Below are 19,179 nucleotides of genomic sequence, written 5' to 3'. Positions count from 1 at the left end.
TCTGACCCCCTATCCGACCAGTGTTGGGCACACCTCATCCCCTGCTTCGTCAGATGGAACGGGGGGGCCCAAACCGAAGCCATCGGTGAGGGCCAGAACGAAAGAATTCTATTTACACCATTGTTCTTCGATAGGGCCCACAGAACGTCCAGTGTGGGGTGCTCTCTTGCTTATCGAGATGTCCCTAGACAGATCCCATAGGTAGTCCCTCACCTTTAACGGGAGCATTTCCAAGTCCTCCAGGTAAGACCAGTAGGTCTTAAGGCACTCCCTCGAGTGTTCCAGCAGTACTCTCAGTTGGGCTGCTTTAAAATATAGGTACGGATCCGGGAAGCCAAAGCCCCCCTGATCCTGTGGGAGTGTCAGGGTAACCCACTTCACTTGAGGTCTCTTATCCTGTCCTGCCAGATGAATCAGGCTATTACCCCCTTCAATTTCCCAAAGAAGGCTCCCGGGAGTCTCAATGGAAGGGCAGTAAACAGATAGAGTAGCCTAGGGAGGATATTCATGTGCACCGCCACCATCTGCCCATACCACGATAAGTTCAGGGGCCTCCATTTCTGGAGGTCCTCTTTAACCTTAAGTAATATAGGATCAAAATTCTCTTTCGCAAGGCCCGAGAGATCCCTTGTCAATATTACCCCAAGTACTTGGTTCGAGCTTGTTCGACCCTCATCCCTGAGTATCGGGTACGGTTCCCCGAAACCGAGCATCCTGGATCCACGGGCATAATGGTGGATTTATCTACGTTGATTTTCAGGCCCGAATGGCGCCCATAGCCATGTATTTGTTCTAAGAACTTCAGGAGCGAGGAGCCAACCTCGGTGGTATATGCCAAGATATCATCTGCAAAAAGGGATAGTTTAAACTCTACCTCCCCACACCTAATACCCCTGATCCCCTGGTTGGTTCTGATCACGATCGCCAGTGGCTCTATCAAGAGGGCGTATAGTAGCGGCGATAAGGGAAATCCCTGTCTCGTCCTACGTGTCAGGCAGAATGCTGCAGACATTATTCCATTCGCCCATACTCGCGCTGTCGGCTGCGTGTACAAAGCCTCCACCCATTTCAAAAATCCCTGCCCAAGGTCCATTCTCTTCAAAACCAGTTTCATAAAGGACCATTCCACCCTGTTGAAGGCTTTCTCTGAGTCCACCGAGACAAGGCACGCGTCAGTCCCCTGGGTCTGAGCCTGGTGCAGCAGATTAATTGTTTTCCGGATGTTATTGGCGCCCTCTCTACCCTTTATAAAACCCACTTGATCCCCATGAATCAGGGACGGCATAACACTCTCCAGCCTAGCACCAAGGATTTTAGCCAGGATCTTCACATAGCTATTTAGTAGGGATATCGGGTTGTACGAGGCACACTGTTCCGGGACTCTTCCCTCTTTGTGTATCGTTACAAGAACTACTTGCAACATTGAGTGTGGCAAGGGGACTCCAGCCAACACTGCGTTAAATACCATAGAGCCATATATGGGGCCAGTGTGGATCTAAACCTCTTATAAAATTGTACTGAGAAGCCATCGCTCCCTGGGGCTGTGCCTGACTTCAGCCCCTTGATAGACTGAACAACCTCCTCTTCCGAGATGGGCTCACCTAGGTGGGCTGCTTCCCCCTGTTATATCCCTGGTAAGGCCAGGGCATTCAGAAACGTAGCTATTTGCCCCTCGTCACCTTCAAATTCACATGTATAGAGCTCTTCATAGAACTGGCAAATTCCTCAGGGTCGTGCACAGACACCCCGCTCTCACCCCTTACAGTTCCATTCTGCTTCTTCTTCCTCTCCACTCTCAGTCTCCACGCAAGTATTTTATCCGCTCTCTCCCTTCTCTCATGGTATTTTTGCTTTAGGAACAGTCATTTTTTTTTCCCATGTCCTGAACTAGGAACACCTTGAGCTTGGCCCTATGGAGCCTCAGCTCCTCCGCACTAGACGGCATGAGACTCGTCCTCCCATGTCCACCCGGCTGTAGGTCTCAGATCTTACACCTCAACTCCCCCTCCTCTTTCTCCCTCTCTTTCTTTTATGAGAACCTATTCTAATGAACACCCCCCGAATTGTTGTCTTAAAACCCTCCCAAATTGTTTGCACCAAGAAATCATTGCAGCGCCACCCACACAGGGTCCTCCGTATGTGGGGGTGTCCCACCGTGCACACCACCATGTCATGGTCCAACCACGGGACTGGGGATACGACCTTCAATTCGGTATCGACTAATATCATATCGATGCAGGAGTAGGAGTTGTGACCCGCTCAGAAGAAATGTGAAAGGTCAATCTCCCTCCTCCCCCTCTCGTAGTAAGTCAACAAGGCCCAGGTCCCGGTTAATGCTTCCAAATCTCCTGGTGGCGGCCCTGTCATGGTATCACCCGCACCCACTCCTGGTCTGTTGCGGTCCCTCTTTGGGTCCAGGACTATATCAAAATCTCCCACCACCAGGTGGCCTTCCACAAATGTCAACAGTTAAGGCTTGACACCTTCCCAGAAGTCTACCTGCCCCGGGTGGGGGTGTATATCAAGCACAGGGTAATCCTTTCACCTTTCAGGCTTACCTTGATGAACAGATAGTGCCCGCCCGGGTCCCTTTGTGTCCCATCCACCACCAGTCCCAGGTGTGCTGACACAATGATCGCCACCCCACTTTTTATCTTCATACTCGAAGCCGTGAGGACCCCCCACCCACCTGTTTCGCCCCAAGTCTTGGTTCCTTGCCCCTCTGCCAGTGTGTCTGATGAACCATGAGGATTTCCAGTTCAGCCTGTCTAAATTTTCGTAGGGTCAATGATTGCTTGTAAGGCAAATGTAGCCCTCTCCAGTGCCATTCCTTCCATTTGTGTAATCCCTCCCCTTGAGAAATCATACCACTTTGTGATAGAACTGTCCCCATAACCACTGAAAAAGCATCAAACCATGTAAACTCCCTCTGTGTGAACCCCAAACTGCCAACACCCCCCACCTTATAGCATCCGACCCCCACACCCATACATACCGCTACAAGTCAGGATAGGATCACCAGAAGGTCTCGAGTCTACGGGACTTTCTCAAACCACACCCTATTGTTACTAAGCCCTCCTCCACCCCCAGCCCCAGCAGTCTTCCGACACAATCATTGCCCCCAAGTTGATGAGGCATGCTTTTAGCCCATCTTACTGCTCTTTACAGGCCTCCCCCTTGCAATTCCCCTCAAATACAGCCCATCGTCAGCCCTCGCTTTCAACAGCGACTCTTAATCTCCCACATAGTCAGCCCGCCGTCAGTTCTCGCTGTCCACAGCGACATTTACCAGCGTCTTCCGCCTCGTATGGCCAGATCATGAGCCGAAGGGTCCCTCAGTGGGTATTGAGCTTCTTATACTCGTTGGCCCCTGCCATCTTGCGTCTATTTCTGGCTCCCACGGGCTGAGCACTTGATCCAGCGGTCTCTCCCGGGTCTGCTGCCTGGAGCCATGAGTCCCCCATGAGTTCTTCTGAAACTCTACTTATGTTGCTTTCATGGCGATATCTCACTCCTTTATCTGACAGCCATTTGGTGAGCGGGTTGCACATCCTTCTTCTTGTAAGAGACAGTGCTGAAAGGTCCTGGAAAACGGTCACTTGGGCTTCATCATAGTTGATGGGGCCTGCTCTCCTGGCATGCTCAAGGATACTCGTCCTTTGTAGTAGTGGACGCGTGCCGATACCAAGCGCCGGCCCCTTCTGCCTCCCCCCTCTCTGTGGGCCCAGTCATTGGTGGGTTCATCCATGGTGTCGTCTCCGAAGAGCGTACATATCACTTCCGTGATGGCTCTCCTGATGTCACCCTCCGTCTCTCCATCTTTTCCCGGGAAGCCAAAAACACGCAGGTTGTTGCAGTGTTCCCTGTTCTGTAGATCGTCCAGTTTTAGCGTAGTCTCCACCTCCCTCCTCTCCAGTTCCGCCAACCTCACCGCCGTTTGGAGCTCCATGGTATCCACTGATGTTTGATTTGCCTCCAGCACCTGGATCCTGTCTTCCACTGAGAGGATTCTCTGGTCCATCTTGTCTAGTCTCTGGTCCAGGTTCGATCTGATGCCCTTAATTTTCTCCATGAGTGTTGCCACGTCAGATTTCGTGGCTGCTGGTTCCCCCTCAATGTTGGCCCCTGGGGCGGGTGGGTCAGTCCCCCCTCTCGCCTCGCTCTCGAACTAGAACTTCTGTATGGCATCTCTCAAGCTCATGGGCCGGGGGTTATGACCCGATGGTCCAGGCCTAATGGTGCGTCCCAAGTTTGCAACTGGGTCCGTGCTTCCAGGTGCCAGGCTGGGCCCCTCCTCTAGGCCTTTGGGATGCTAGTGGGCTCGGAGGTCGCCAAACTCTCTTTTTTGCCTTGTCACTGGGGTGTGGGTTCCCACCTCCACTTGAGCTAGAATCTTGAGTCTTCTGTCTGGGTCCCCGGGGGGCTCCCCCCTGGACTCTGGGGGGGACTCCCCTCCTCCCAACCCCAGTGGCTGCATTCCTTCAGGTGGGCCTACGGTGTTGCTCCTCCTCCTCTGTTTCTGGAGGCCTCAGCGCAGGCACTTAACTTGGGGGGGTGGGCTGGCTCTTTGGGACCTCCCGGGTCTCCACCGTGGGCCAGAGGTGGTCTCCTCACCTCATCTGTGGCTCCTTCATGATATGGAGCTGGCCTCCCTCTCCCGTGTGCTGGATGCCCGCTGTTTTAGTGCGATATTGCTCCTTCAGGTCACCCCTCCCCCGCTCCTCTGTGGTTGTGTTGTGTCCTTCTGTCCCCAGACTCGCCTCTCCAGAGTCACTGGACCAGGGGTCAAATCCTAAAAATTAAAGTGAGGGGGCTCATCAAAAAACATACACAATGGGATGTGACGTCGCCAGAAATTAGCATATCAAGGTGAAATATGCACATTTCATTAAATTGGGTTTGCATAACCACCAAAATTGCACAGTACGAAAAGCATTTGCCTTTCATAAAATTAAAACACACAAAACCAAGAAAAGATATTTAATTCTAATAGGGTTTTTGAAAATATTAAAATGTGTGCATGTTTTAACCAACACAAATGTTTTCCATGGGATTTTCAGTACTAAAATGGGACATTTCACCTTTAGCTGTTTGTTATTTTTCATCAGGTTTTATAGTGCAGTGGTGAAGTGTCCCAAACCTGATGACTGTTGTTTGATCCCGAGTCAGCTTTAATTCATACATTCAAAGAAGACATTCAATGTTTCTTATTTCAGTTGGGGGGACTGAGTCCACCCTCTTAATAAAGTGGGTGGACTCAGTCCCCCCCCGAGTGTTACGTCAACTTGAGCCCTGCTCTGGACCCTCCCCGGTGGTGGTAGGAGGGGGGGGACTCGCTGCCTATCGGAGTGGGGGGGCTCACCACCCTTCCTGGCCGCTCCTCAGGGTGTTGTCCTTGCCCCTTTGCCCGGAGCTAAGAGAGCTGCCACGTATCCTGTTTGTGGTCCAGGGAATGGGCGCACCTTGCCCCTCGCTCCCCGCTGCGGTGCCACACTCGCCTCCTTTATTTTCTCCCTTCTACCCCTGCTGGCACCTGCACTCCTTACAAGTCCTGGTGGGTGGGTTACACTGCTTCTTCTTCTTCCTCTTAATTATCGGATGCGTGGGCGGACCCACGCAGGCGCTTCCCCATCCTAAAGGATGATGTGCACCAGACCCACCAATCAATACTTAGCTTACATAAACTCACAACTCCTCCCACCGCCCCTGTGAGGTCCCCTGATCGCTTTCCTTTGGGGGTGGGCCTTTCTTTCCTTTCAATTATCGGAGGCGTGGGCGGACCCACGAGGTGGGCCTTTCGTTTCACTTTCTCCTTCATCCCCGCAGCGCAGGCTCCTCCCTGCTGCACTGAAGGCATGGCTTTCTCGGCCGCCCGTGGTCGAATTTTTTTCAAACTTGGAGTGAGTGTGCTCCACTCGTTCCTTTCTCGGGGGCTGGTCTACATTCTGCTGCCTGGGGCGGGGAAGGAGGGGCTCAGAACCCGTTTCCTCCCATTAGGCTGGGAGCGACGTTCAGCTACTCTCCATGCACCGCCTGGTGGCCACCAGCAGTGCCATTTCTAATGTGTAAGTGTTTAGGTGATGGGACATTTCGGGCTGAAAACCCACATGCCACTCCAGTAACCTACCAAATATGGCCCTTCTCAATAAAACCATAAAAGTGAGCACAAAATAAAACTCCCCATTTGAATCTTAGTTTATATAAATGATGTCTGCTAGTTTGCCATGCATAAAAGAAACAGTTTTATGAGAATATTCAAATATTTTTAACACCATGATTAACAACAACCTGGGCTGTTTGTCTCAAACAAATACTCGGTATCAGGTAATAATGTCCCCATACATAATGTCCCCATATATAATGCCACCGGGAAACACCATTGGAGACAATATATATGGTGACATTATGTATGGGGACGGTTTGTGAGGATGTCCCCTGCTCCCATTTAAAAAAAACACAAAAAAAAACAGGGGTTGCGGGGTTGTCCCCCACATGTTAAATGTAATAATGTCTCCGCAAAAAATGATGACTTTTTTGTCAGGCGACATTTTTGCAGGGACATTATTACATGGAACCCAATTAGTCTACATGGCTGATGTTTGCACACATTTTCTTTTATTGTGTGCCTTTAAGTGCTGAAAGTAAAGTGTAAAACAGAGGGGATTGTTGTATTACTTTGCATTCTGGGACTTATAATTGTCTCTTTGGGATGTGTAAAATAAGGTGCAATGATACCGTTTTGGCTTAACCTGTTTCTATGCAGATGTATACATTGTCAGGTTGCATTACTATGCAATTTGGGTACTTTGCAAGGAAACTTTATAAGATTGTGTTCTTGAATGCCAAAACCTAAATATGTATCCGAGCTAGAGCTCAGAAGGTATATGGTGAGGCGCCTAAATTGAACAGTATGTTACGATCCCAGGTTTACTGCTTAATACAGGGTGTGATCCTGGGCAAACAAATCAATATCACTGTGCTTTATTTGCAAATATTGGGAGTTGTCAAAACCTCAAAACTTTTGTACATCTCAATACTGGTGAATAATGGTGCCAAACCGAGGCAACACCAGTCTGTGATTGATTAGCATATTTGAGAGATTGTTGTATCAGACAGACAATCAAATTTAGAGTTAATAACTTAAGAGAAACCATTATACGCAGATTTTGGTTGGAATGACTGATTGAGCTGTTTCAGCTCATCATGCTCCGAAGGCCCAGGTTCAGTTGAAACAGCGACTGAGAGTAAAATAAGAGGTGAGAACATGACCTGAGTGAGAACATGACATAAACTACTTGATGTTCCTGTCAAGGGGACATATTGTGATTAGAACCAGTTCTGTATCTCTTTATTGATGCCTATATTTTCAGATGGTCGCTTTGTTCGAGGATGTCTGGTTGAGTTCTAAGCCCCATTGGCAGATTCAATTAATGGCACAGACCCTTTTAGTAAAAAGACACAGTTCCAATGCACTTTACCCAATGCTGCAATATAACCAGCAACCCAAAATACAAATTCAAGAATGTTCCTTTGATTGTATCTTTTGGATATCTTGAACTATGCATGGGGAGAGAGACAAAGAGCAACACAAATAGAGACACAAAGACTGAGACACACCTAGAACGTGAGATAAATAGAGAACTACACAAATTAAGTTGAACATAGAACAAGATTAGTAAAAACGGGTCGGGAAGCCCTGGGAAGACCCTGGCGTGAGAGAGGGCTGATCCCCGGCCAGCAGGCTGATCCACGGCCCATTTAAAGCCTAGATTGGTGGGTGCCTGAAATTCTTTTTTTCCATTTAAAGCACTGATGTAAGGACATAACCAGAAACTTACTAAAGGAGGCATGTACTCTGAAAACCCCCACTCCAGGTTCAGGATCCGCCAAATCAGCACTACAGCCTCCCAAATTACACTTTCAAAAAAGGTCCAATTGGCCATTAAGCTCCCAAGGATTTGTTTGTTTTAACTGCTTTATATTAGCAAACCAATAATTCCAAAATTAACTGTTTCAGTTTTCAAAGCCAGTGAATGAAATTTGTCAAAACTGTGTTGTATTTGCCCCATGAACCCCTCGCAAGTCTAATCTGCATCCACCGGCGTGGTTTTACCACTCAAGCCGTCATTGACAAAGCACCTTTTTTGCTCACCCCTAGGTCGGCCATCAGAAACAGCCCCTAGAGCTGCCTGCTGCCCCCCACAGCTGAAGAAAACAATGATTGCTAGCTCCCAATATTATTTAATCTATTTTGAAATGTAAAATCACATCCTGAACCAATCACCCAATATTATAATCCCCGACAAGAAATCATTAAATATCAATCAATTCTATGTATTAATTTTTAAACAAAACGTTTTAATGCAAACTCCAATCTCATAAAAATGCATGAATATAAATGAAAACCTAAAATAAAAGTGATGCTTCCCTGAGCAAAGTATTGATTAAAAACCAATGCGCAGACATACAACCACAATGAAGTGCAAAATGTGCAAAAACATATATCTGTAGAAGTGGATTTCATTGAACAAGGCTCACAAACATAGCTGGTCAATTGGCACAGCGAGTAGAGCGTTTGCTTTGACATCCATGCAGAGCCTAACACAGGTTCGAATCCCTCATCCTTCCGAGGTCGACAAATGAGCAGCACACACCGTGGGTAGTAATAAGCAGCGTTCAGTGCTATATAAATGCCAAATTATTATTATAAACAAATATAACATTAATCAGAGAGCTGAATATAAATGAAGCATCAAGTAAAATCAATTCATTAAACAATGATCGCCTTCATCAGGGTAAGAGTTGTAGTACTGGTGAAAACAGAGATATAAATCCAAGTTGGTGAAGAAGCAGTATGATTTCTTGCTCAGCAGTGGCATCACTTGAAGCTGCGTAACCACTATGTTTCTGATTGCTTGACACCTCCATGTACCATAGGCATCAGGATCAGCATAGAATACTCTAGGGGAAAGCATGTTAATTTACACCGCACACCACTACCACCCAAGGGCAGTCTCTAGGTGGGTGCTCTAGTAGCCACCAAAGGGGCTGAAAGAAAATCCACATAGGGAGGGAAAGGCCACATAGGTGTGATGTCCGGGGCCTCGCAGTAGGGGAGCAAATAACAACACACATGCTCACTGTGGGTTGCTGGAGGAAGGAACCCTTGGCGGGCTTTCTCACTCCCCTTTATTCACTCGGTCACATGGGCCGTCACGATCACGCTCTCTGTGGTTCCCTGGTTACCTGACCATCACATCCCTCCACAACGTGGACAACAAAACATCATACTGCTTTAACTACGTAATGTCTTCCAGTCCATCTGCTAGCACAAACAAATAAATACAGTTCTATCTTACTGTCTCTTTGCTTGTTGCCTTCTAGGCTCTCCGGCTCACCGGTAGATCCCATGCAGTACAAAACCTCACAGCCGTGTGTATGGTGCTGGTTGCTGCCGGAGTGAATAGCAGCTGCTTCCTTCTCTCCTCGGGTATCTTTTCCCTCGGGGGCTGCCAGCTCTTCGCTTGTTTCGGTGGGTGTTTGTTGTGGCAGACTAGGCGAGCTTGTCTGTCCTTCTGATTGGGGCTCTTGATCTTGTGGTGCGCATGCAGTCGGTGCTGATGTGTTCTCTGGAGCTCCTTGCCGGGTGGTTGCTGATATCCATCTAAAATGGGACGCATTCCGTGTCACAGTCTCTGATCCTTGGGATCTCATCACCATCCGGTGGTTTTTGTGGGTGACGATCCACGGCTGCAATTCATACAGGAGAGCCATTTTACTGGGAGGAGCCTGGTCCTTGACTAGTGCTGTGTCTCCCACCTGTAGCTGGCGTGGCGAGTGGCGTTGCTCGCCTTGCCCTACTCTTTCTTTGGTTGTATTCCTGTCGTCATTGCTGGACTCGTTCTCCATCCACTTGTGGTGGGCTCCAGGTGTAGTGAAGGGTGAGTCCTGCCTCCTGGATGGGGACTCCAAACATGAGTGCTTCCGGCCTGAGTAAAGTTAATGAATGTGGTGTTTGCCTGTATGATCTGAGAGCCATGGTCTGCGCTTGTCTTGTGCTATCCGCAATGGCTTGTTGATTGATGACATGAATCTCTTGGCGTCTCCGTAAGCCTGGGGCAAGTATGGTGTGATGCAGTGGTGTTGTACCCCCGTGTCGTCGAAAAACACCTTGAACTCTTTGCTCCCGAACAGCGGGCCATTGAAACTCTTAATTGATGACAATATCCTGTGAATATCGAACATTTTTCCAGCCCTGTTGTCCCCGAGGTCGCACCAGTGGATCGCACAGGCTCTACCTTCGAGTATCTCGTGAACTCGTCTAGAGGCACAAGGATATATGTTTCAGCAATGGTACAGAAGTCTGTGCTGACAGCATCCCATCTGGGTTGACTGAGGGGAGGGCTGGCAATTGGTTCTGGGGTCCTAGTTGGCGAGCCGCTTTGTAGCTGTGAGATAGTTCTTCCACTCCCCCATTAGCACAGCCTCTTTTGTGATCTGGAGACAGGCATCAATGTCAGTTTCCATTAGCATTTCGTGTAAGTGCATCATTTTCGGACAGGTGCATGCTATAATGTGGCAGACATGTTTTTCTGTTTCTTTTGCAGCCTCGCAATCAGTCACGGTGGCCGGCCTCGGGTGTTGCAACAGAAAGTCAGCTGGGTTGTCCGCCCCTGCTCGGTACTGCACTTCCAGGTCAAATTGTTGAAGTTGGAGCATCCATCATTCTATCCTTGCTGGTGGGTGTGGTGTAGACCCTTTGAATATAGGCCCCAGTGACTTGTGGTCCGTTAGCACCTTTACTGGGTGCCCTATGAGGTAGACGTGGAAGTGTTGGCATCCCCACAGGATGGCCAGCGCTTCTTTTTCAATGTGTGCACAGTTCTTTTTCGTGGGCATGAGGGCTCAGTAGTGAAGGCAATGGGATGTATGGTCCCGTCGCGGTCCTTTTGAGTCAGAACTGCTCTGAGCCCGACGGGGCTGGCGTCCACTAGTAGCTCAGTCTCTCGGGTAGTATCGAAGAAACCCATTATGGCGTCTCCCGGACAAAGAGTCTTTTATGTACTTGAATGCTGTTTCATGTGTTTTTCGTTCCACTCCCACACTTCTCTTGTCTTGGTGAGTTCCCCCAGGGGTGTGGCTATTGTGGCTAGGTCAGGGATAAATCTTCACCAATACGTCGCCATCCTGAGGAAGCTGCGGAGCTCAGTGGCGCCGGTGGGCGCTCAGGCATTTTTGATGTCCGCCACCTTGCTCGTGTCGGGGGACTCTCCTTTCTCGTTGAAGAGTTACACAAAGAAACTGAGTGTTGATCTTCCAATCTTCTCCGCATGGAGGGTGAGCTCTGAGTCCTCATGCCATTGAAGCAGTGCCGCCAGTCGTGAGTTGTGTTTGTCATAGATTTTCCCGTATACCAGAATGTCGTTACTTACGTTTGTGACTCCAGAGAGATCCCGTATCACCTTTCTGATTTCGTGTTGGAAGACTTCTGCCCTAGAAAAGTTCTCAAAATTGAGTCTGCATTATCTCCGTAATCCCAGGTGGGACGAAAAGTTCATAATGATATGATATGATAGGTTATTTATAATGCGCTTAATACCCATAGGTGTCTAAGCGCGGACCCGGGGATTGAACCTGTGTTGCTCTGTGTCGTCTTGCTTCCAAGGCAAGCACGTTGCCCCTGAGCTATCCTCCCGAGACCCTACTGTAGCAGGACTCCTTGGCCAGGGGGATCTGATGGTACCCTGACCTTAGAGCTAGCTTGCTGAAAACAGTAACTCCAGTGAGGTCTACAATCAGTTTGTCGATGGTCAGAGTGATGTGTTTCTCTCGTCCTATGGCTACATTGGTTAGACACATATCAATGCAGATGCGTACCACTCAGGGCTGTTTTGGTTTTGCCGTGACTACCAAGGGCGATACCCCCAGTGTTGGCCTGTTTTTTTTGATGATGTGGAGGTCTTCCAATTTGTTTAGCCCGGCCTCTACAGCTGCCCTCATGTGGAAAGGCTCTCTTCGGTGTTTGACAGCTCTTGGTTCCACAGTGCGGTGAATGTGGAGCTTCACTCTTCGTCCTTTCAGGCATCCAATTCCCTGGAATGGTTTCTCATGCTGTTCCAGTAGGCGGTCAATATCGCATTTGTGAACTGCAAAGGTGAAGTGAATGACCTTCAGTTTCTCTGTCATTGGACAGCTGAGTAGTGTTTCAATCCCTGCATCTGATACATATACTTGTGTTCGGCAGCTTTCTTCCCCGTATGCAAGTCTTGTTTTAAAGGAGCTCTTCCCGATAGCAGTTTCTTGCTACTCAAAGGCGAAGAGCAGCACTGACGTTCGTTGCAAAGTTGAAGATCCTCGTATTTGCTGGCTGGCATGACATTCACCATGGCCCCTGTGTCTATCATCATTTTCACTGGTGTTTTGTCTGTCAAGATTATACAGGTACGGTGAGACTTTGTGCTCTGTGTGTCTCTTCCTAGTTGTGATTTTATTGCTGAGATCATGTGTATCCTTTCTTTCCTCAATCTCCTGTGCTGGGGCATCCTGTCAGGCGACGACTCTCTACTCGACTGATCGTCATCCTCACTGTTGCTTTCGTCATCTTCAGCATCCACTGCTCGTGCCTGTCCTCTCGGTTTGAGGTGTGGCCGTGTTGATTGTCGCTGTGTCCGGGGTTCTTGTTGGTGAGACCGGTGTGCCTGAGTGTGTCTTTGGTGTGTGTCACTTCTCCATTTCTTGCTACTGTTGGGCGTCTGTTCATTCAAGCCTCGGGAGCACAAACACACTGCTGCAAAATGGTTCAATTTCCTGCATTTATAACATGTGGTCCCTAATGTCGGACATGGCTCCTCCTTGTGCCGTTGTCCTCTGCACCACAGGCAGTTTCCTGGTCTCCCAACTGTAGACTTCGGTTTACTGTTACCTTGTAGAAGGGCGTTGATAGTGGTCATGGTATTCCCTGAGTTTTCTGTGTCTAGCAGTAGTCTGCTGATCATTTGTTCCATCTCTGCTCCATCAGTACTTTCTCTATGACGTCCCATAGCGAGGATCTGTTTGAGGAGCAGGTTTGTCTCTGATAGTATTGTCCTGCAGAGCTTTTCTGATGATAGGCCATGGATGACCTGTTACGGATGGCAAATTCTTCGTTTGGGAAGTCAGATCCGATTGCCATCTTTGGAGGCGGCCATGAAAGTCATCAATATTTTCATTTGTGAGTTGGCGTGCCTGACTCATCTTAAATTTTTCAAAGTCTGGATTCAGTTGTGGTTTGAATATCCTTGTTAGTACCAGTTTCGCTGTGTGGTATTTATCCTCGGTGCCTCTGTTCGGCAACACATTGAAGAGTCGTAGTGCCATTTTCCCTAGGTTAAGCATCAACAGTGTCAGTTTTTCTTCTGGGTCCAAAACCTTCCTCAACTTCATGCTCAGCTCGAATTGCTGAATCCACAAGTCCCAGCAGAAGGCTCCTTTGGGCACAAATGGTTCAAACTGGTTCATGAATGTGCCTTGAGTCATGTCTAAACAGGTGCTGGTGTTGGAGTTTTGTTCTGGGTTCCGTGTCCTGGCCGGGAATGCAGCGGGATCAGATGCCATGTTTCTCTCGGTTTTGTCTACCTTTGTGACTTGCCAAGCAGGATGTTTGCCTTATGGCCTGTGTCTCCTCACTCAATGTGTCATATGCTGTAGGATAGTTCAGCATCCTGCTGCAGCCCGGCAGCGTGCCCTTTGGCTTCCTTGGCCCACAACTCGTTGCTGTGTACGTGTGGTTCAGCACGCTGAGTCCCTGGGCATGGGTGATACTCTGTTTGTCTTTGGCAGCTTTGTTCATTACCAGCATTAACATGACATCCACCTGAGTGGAGCTGCCGGATTGCCTGTTCTGATGTCTTTTGGCGGATATCTCTGCACATCCCTTTCTGCTCCTTGTAGATTACAGGGGCTGTTGAGTGTCATGCGTATGCTACACGTGAGGTTGTGCGTCACCCAGGGCTGGAATACTGGCAATTGCGGGTGTCTACGATGGAAAGATGAAAATCCTTCATGCAGGTTTGTTCAGCATGGCCCCACATCTACGTTTACGCACTTGCCTCGTGTCATTTGTATTGCCTCCTCTCCTCAGCGTTGCCGGGCAGGCAGGGAAGCAGGAGCTAGGTCTGTGCGGCAGCAGTAGCCTTTAGATTCTGTGTCGGAGAACAGTGATCTTTCGTGTACACCGCACGCACTTGTTAGTTGGGCTGGCACATGGGCGCAACGCGGAGCAGGGTCTATGTGGCACCAGGGGTTCGGTACTGTACCGTGCTGTTCAGCGGTCACACAGGCGGGTCCTCACTGGACCTCATCGGCAGTGTGTTGTCCCGGGCCTCTGGGTGAGGCTTTGCAGTAGGGCAGCAAATAACGAGACACACGTACACTGTGGGTTGCTGGAGGAAAGAACCCTTGGCGGGCTTTCTCACTCCCCTTTATTCACTCGGTCACATGGGCCAACACAGCCATGCTTTCTGTGGTCCCCATGTTACTTAACCATCACATCAGGCAGGTGTAGGGATCTACCTTTACAGTTATATGAGTGAGTCACCAAACCCTGGGCCTTTTGCCTCCCGTGATCCCTTCCTGTACGAGGTATATTGGCGAAGCTCTTCATAGGCAGTGACTTGAAGGCCACTCTAGACTGTCACTGCTTCTTGGTCTGTGGCCCTATCTAAAGGGGGTGGCATACGGAGTAAAGGTGTGGACTAGCCTGACTGTCACCAGCTTGACTAGGAAAAGTGACCCTGCATCGTCTTATCTGCCACACAAGCACTGCATAGCCCCTCGGTTTCTCAGCATTCCCTTCCTCCTTGTGCATCTACATTGTGAATATTTGATAGAGAGAGAGGGAGAGAGCAGATCTCACTGCAAATAAAGAGACTCAATCCCTATGTGTGTCTCCTTTCTCAGTGAGTGTGACACGGAACAGTATGATGTGCCTTCTGACAGATCTATTTAGGTGATGGGTTAATAAACTCAAAATGCTCTTTGCAGCCAGCACTGTGGTTGCATTGCCCGCAGGCTCTCTGAATAATTTAGCGGATGGTGACTGCAATAGCGATTGCAAATTTCTTGCACAGCAATGCGCCTAAATGCTCCAACTCCATCCACATTAAATAGTAAAGAGGGCCACTAATTAGGAATCTGAGTAAGAGATTAACATGCACTGAAGAGGATTCTACGTGAATACTATTCTTCTAACAAATTAACATAAGCAAACAAAGCAATACAAACCATTCCTCAAAGCGCTGGCCGCCACCTCCAATTCGGACGTTTCGCTCTGGGCTTGTTTTTTGAGTAGATGCTCTCGATCATTCGTAAGCGCGTATTCATTGTTAAAATCACACAGCTCCTTCATGAATTGATTCTGTTCTTTGGTCGTCGCCTTCTCCAAGTCTTCCTGAAAGAGCAAGGACACAATAACATGAACGAGAAGAGGGCGAAGACCTCTGCTTTTAGCTTGCTGATAATAATAAGTTCTCAATGGAATCACCTAAAGTGCCACAAGGTCTGTGTGCCTCATGAATTGCGAGGCCATTGGCCATATGGAACTATGTCCCTTATTACTAGCAGTGGAAATGCATGCTCTGTGTAGCCTCTGCATTTTCAGGCACGGGTGCTCCTTCCTTAGCCCAGACCAGGGATCAACCCTACTGGAATCACCCCACACCACAGACCATCTGGACAGGAAGGGTGCAATAAAGATGTTAGAACAGCAGATGGAGTACTCTCTGAGTTCTTAGCTTGCTCTTCACAATGCGACACAGGCACCAAGATGGATTTTTCTTAGGGATCCCAACAGGGACCCCTTTTTATTTTAAACAAAACATCATCATTATCTGATCATTATTAACTCTAACATACCAATGACAACACTTCTATACTTTGTTCCCTAGCAGGATTTCCCATGGAGGGATCTGCCCGTCAACCCCACCTTCCTGAGAGGGGTCAAAGGAGGACCATAGGGTGGAACTAATGCGCTAGCACCCTATCCCCTACCCGGCACCACCCACTGTGGAGGAGGACCAGGATATGACCCCACTGGGTGGCTCCTTCCCGCAGGTGGCCTTAAACAAGCCACCACTACTCCTGCCTATTACACGCCAACAGATTGACCTCCCCTCTAATCAACGCGAAGAACAAGTTACTTACCAACTGGTAACGTTCTTTCGATTGGATGTTCCTCCAACGTATTCCTCATCTTTGATGTATTCCATCCAGCTTCAGCTGCTTCGGAAATATTTTTCGGCAGAGGGTGCCGTGCGTCGATGTCATCGAGTTGATGGTCCCTCGAAGGCCTCCGTCGAGGGGGACGTCATCGGGTGTATAAGTAGCACGCGCGGCGCGCGTTGGCCTCAGTTCTGTTTTTCCCCCTTTCATTATCGATTTTCCACTGTGTAGACTGTGCCGGTAGACAGGTATTTGCCTTGCGAGAGTTGGCGTGGCAACAGCCCGGGAAAAATCTACAGAGGGGTAGGTTGGGAGGGCGATGAGGAATACGCTGGAGGAACATCCAATCGAAAGAACGTTACCAGTTGGTAAGTAACTTGTTCTTGGAGTGGATTGTGTCCTCCAACGTATTCCTCATCTTTGATAGACTCCCAAAGCAGTAAGAATAATCCTTATGCAGGAGGGATTACATTTTTTTCAATATCTTTAGATGGCTGAGTATAGGACTGCTCTACCAAAATTTAGCTCCTTAGATTGGGAAGCATCTAGGCTGTAGAATTTTGAAAAGGTATGCAGCTATGACCAAGTCGCTGCTTCACAAATGGACCTTATAGGAACACCTCTTTGCAGGGCTGTAGACAAAGCAATGCCGCTGGTGGAATGAGCCCTTAGACCTTCTGGTGGGTCTTTTCCCGCCAGTCTGTAGCATTCTGAAATGCAAAGCACAATCCAACGCGATATTGTCTGTTTTGTTACTGATTGACCCAATCTTTTTCCTATGTAGCCAATAAACAGTTGGCTGTCCACTCTAAGCCTAGAAAGCCTAGAGATATAAAAGCTTAAAGCTCTTTTTGGATCCAAGCTGTGTAATCTTTCCTCCTCCTTACTAGGATGAGGTGGAGGATAGAATGCGTGTAACACAATTTTTTGATTTAAATGAAACTCAGATACCACTTTTGGTAAAAATGAGGGTTTAACCTTCAACACAACTCTGTCCTTATGGAACACAGTATAGGGTGGCACAGAAGACAGTGCCTGCAATTCGCTCACTCTTCTTGCAGATGTTAAAGCAACTAGGAAAGCAGTTTTCCATGTCAGTAATCTTACAGGAAATGTGTGCAAAGACTCAAAGGGAGCACACATTAAGAATTTTAGGACCAAATTGAGATCCCAAATTGGCACTTGAAATGGGTGAGGAGGAAACACATTAGTGAGTCCTTTTAAGAATTGTACTATCAAAGGAATTTTGAAGTAGGAGCATTCTTCCGACGAGCGCTTGAAGATGGAAAGCGCCGCAAGATAACCTTTAATGGTTCCAACATTCATACCTCTATGTGCTAGGGTCAGAAGAAAGGACAGTACTTCCGGAATAGAACATAGAAAAGGATCGACATTCTTTTCTCTGCACCAGTTGCAAAACTTTTTCCAACGGCAACGGTATAGAGACTTTGTTGCTGGCCTTCTTGCCGAAAGCAACACCTCCATAATGTCATCTGGAAGGTTCCAATCCTTGTATCTCAGCCTTTCAGATACCAAGCATGAAGGTTGAGCGTTTTGACCTCTGGATGGAGAACCTGACCCTCCATTTGAGAGAGAAGGTTCTCTCTCTGAGGAAGACGTACTGGAGGACAAAACGACATGTCTAGAAGGTCCGGGTACCACGTTCTCCTGGCCCAATCCGGGGCAATTAGGATCATGCGGCTCCCGAAGCGTCTCAGTCTCCTGATGACCTGAAGAATGACGGGAATCGGAGGGAGCGCATACAATAGTGGGAAATTCCACTCCACAACGAACGCGTCCCCCAGGGCTCCTCTCGGGGGAAATTCCCTTGAGCAATACCTTTCGCACTTCCGGTTGATTCCGGTCGCAAATAGGTCCACCTGAGGGGTTCCCCAAAGGGCGAAGATCTCTTGAATGACTTCCTGAGCCAGTTCCCATTCCTGGGACACTGCGATCTGCCTGCTCAGAGCATCTGCCATCATATTCTCTCCCCTGGCTAGGTGAACTGCCGTTAAAGAGATTCCTTCTTGAATTGCCCAATACCAGAGTTGCATTGCCTCTCTGCACAGAGGTAGTGACTCTACACCTCCTCTTTTGTTTAGATAATGCATGGCCACTGTGTTGTCCGTCATTATCAGCACACTCTTCCCTCTGACAGATGGCAGGAAAGCCTTCAGCGCTAGTCTGATTGCTCTCAGCTCCAGAAGGTTGATGTGTGATTTGGACTCCGATGGAGACCAACGACCGCTGATTGCCAGATCATTGGCATGAGCTCCCCACCCCTTGAGTGAGGCGTCCATCACTACTGTGATCTCCGGCCATGGTTGCCAAAAAGGTTCTCCTTTCAGGATATTCTCTGAACAAGTCCACCATAGAAGATCTTGACGAACCTTGTTCAGAATCTGGAGAAGATCCGTCATTCGACCTGAGAACTGGGACCATTGAGTCTTTAGGGCCCATTGAAGGGATCTCATTCTCAGACGTGCCTCTGGTACCAGAAAGATGCAGGATGCCATGAGGCCGAGCAACCTTAAGAAGTCGTAGGCCTGAAGATTTTAAGTGTTTTGGAATTTGGAAACCATCTGAAGAATGTCTTGAGCCCTCGACCTGAGAGGCGAGCTCTTTTCCAGGGATGTGTCTAACACAACTCCTATATATTGGAGCCGTTGAGAATGTGTCATTTGTGACTTCTTGAAATTGAGGGAGAAGCCCAGACTGTGGAGGAAATGGCAGGTGACTTTCTGATCCAGTGCCTGTTCGGCAGATCGTGCTCTGATCAACCAATCGTCCAGATAGGGGTAGACATGAATCCCCCATCTCCTGAGGTGTGCTGCCACTACTACCATCAATTTGGTGAAGACCCTCGGGGCAGAGGTCCATCCGAATGGTAGGACTCGAAACTGATAATGTGAGTCGCCAACCACGAACCTCAGGTATTTTCTGTGTTTGAGATGAATCGGCACATGAAAATAAGCATCCTGG

General features: G+C 48.5%; 1 protein-coding gene across 1 annotated transcript in view; it reads right to left on the bottom strand.

The window, feature by feature from the left end:
- The window catches only part of CCDC172 (coiled-coil domain containing 172), a 1,280,439-nt gene that overhangs the window by 507,548 nt on the left and 753,712 nt on the right, over positions 1-19,179 (bottom strand). Inside the window, exon 4 of the mRNA XM_069612213.1 lies at positions 15,262-15,427. Within this exon, the coding sequence (XP_069468314.1) occupies positions 15,262-15,427 (166 nt within the window). The remainder of the gene's footprint in view (positions 1-15,261; positions 15,428-19,179) is intronic.

Source organism: Ambystoma mexicanum, chromosome 8 (genome assembly GCF_040938575.1).
Source record: "Ambystoma mexicanum isolate Mex_15411 chromosome 8, UKY_AmexF1_1, whole genome shotgun sequence".
Lineage (NCBI taxonomy): Eukaryota > Metazoa > Chordata > Amphibia > Caudata > Ambystomatidae > Ambystoma > Ambystoma mexicanum.
The sequence above is the reverse complement of the archived record's forward strand: the minus strand, read 5'-3'. Positions and strand labels throughout refer to the sequence as shown.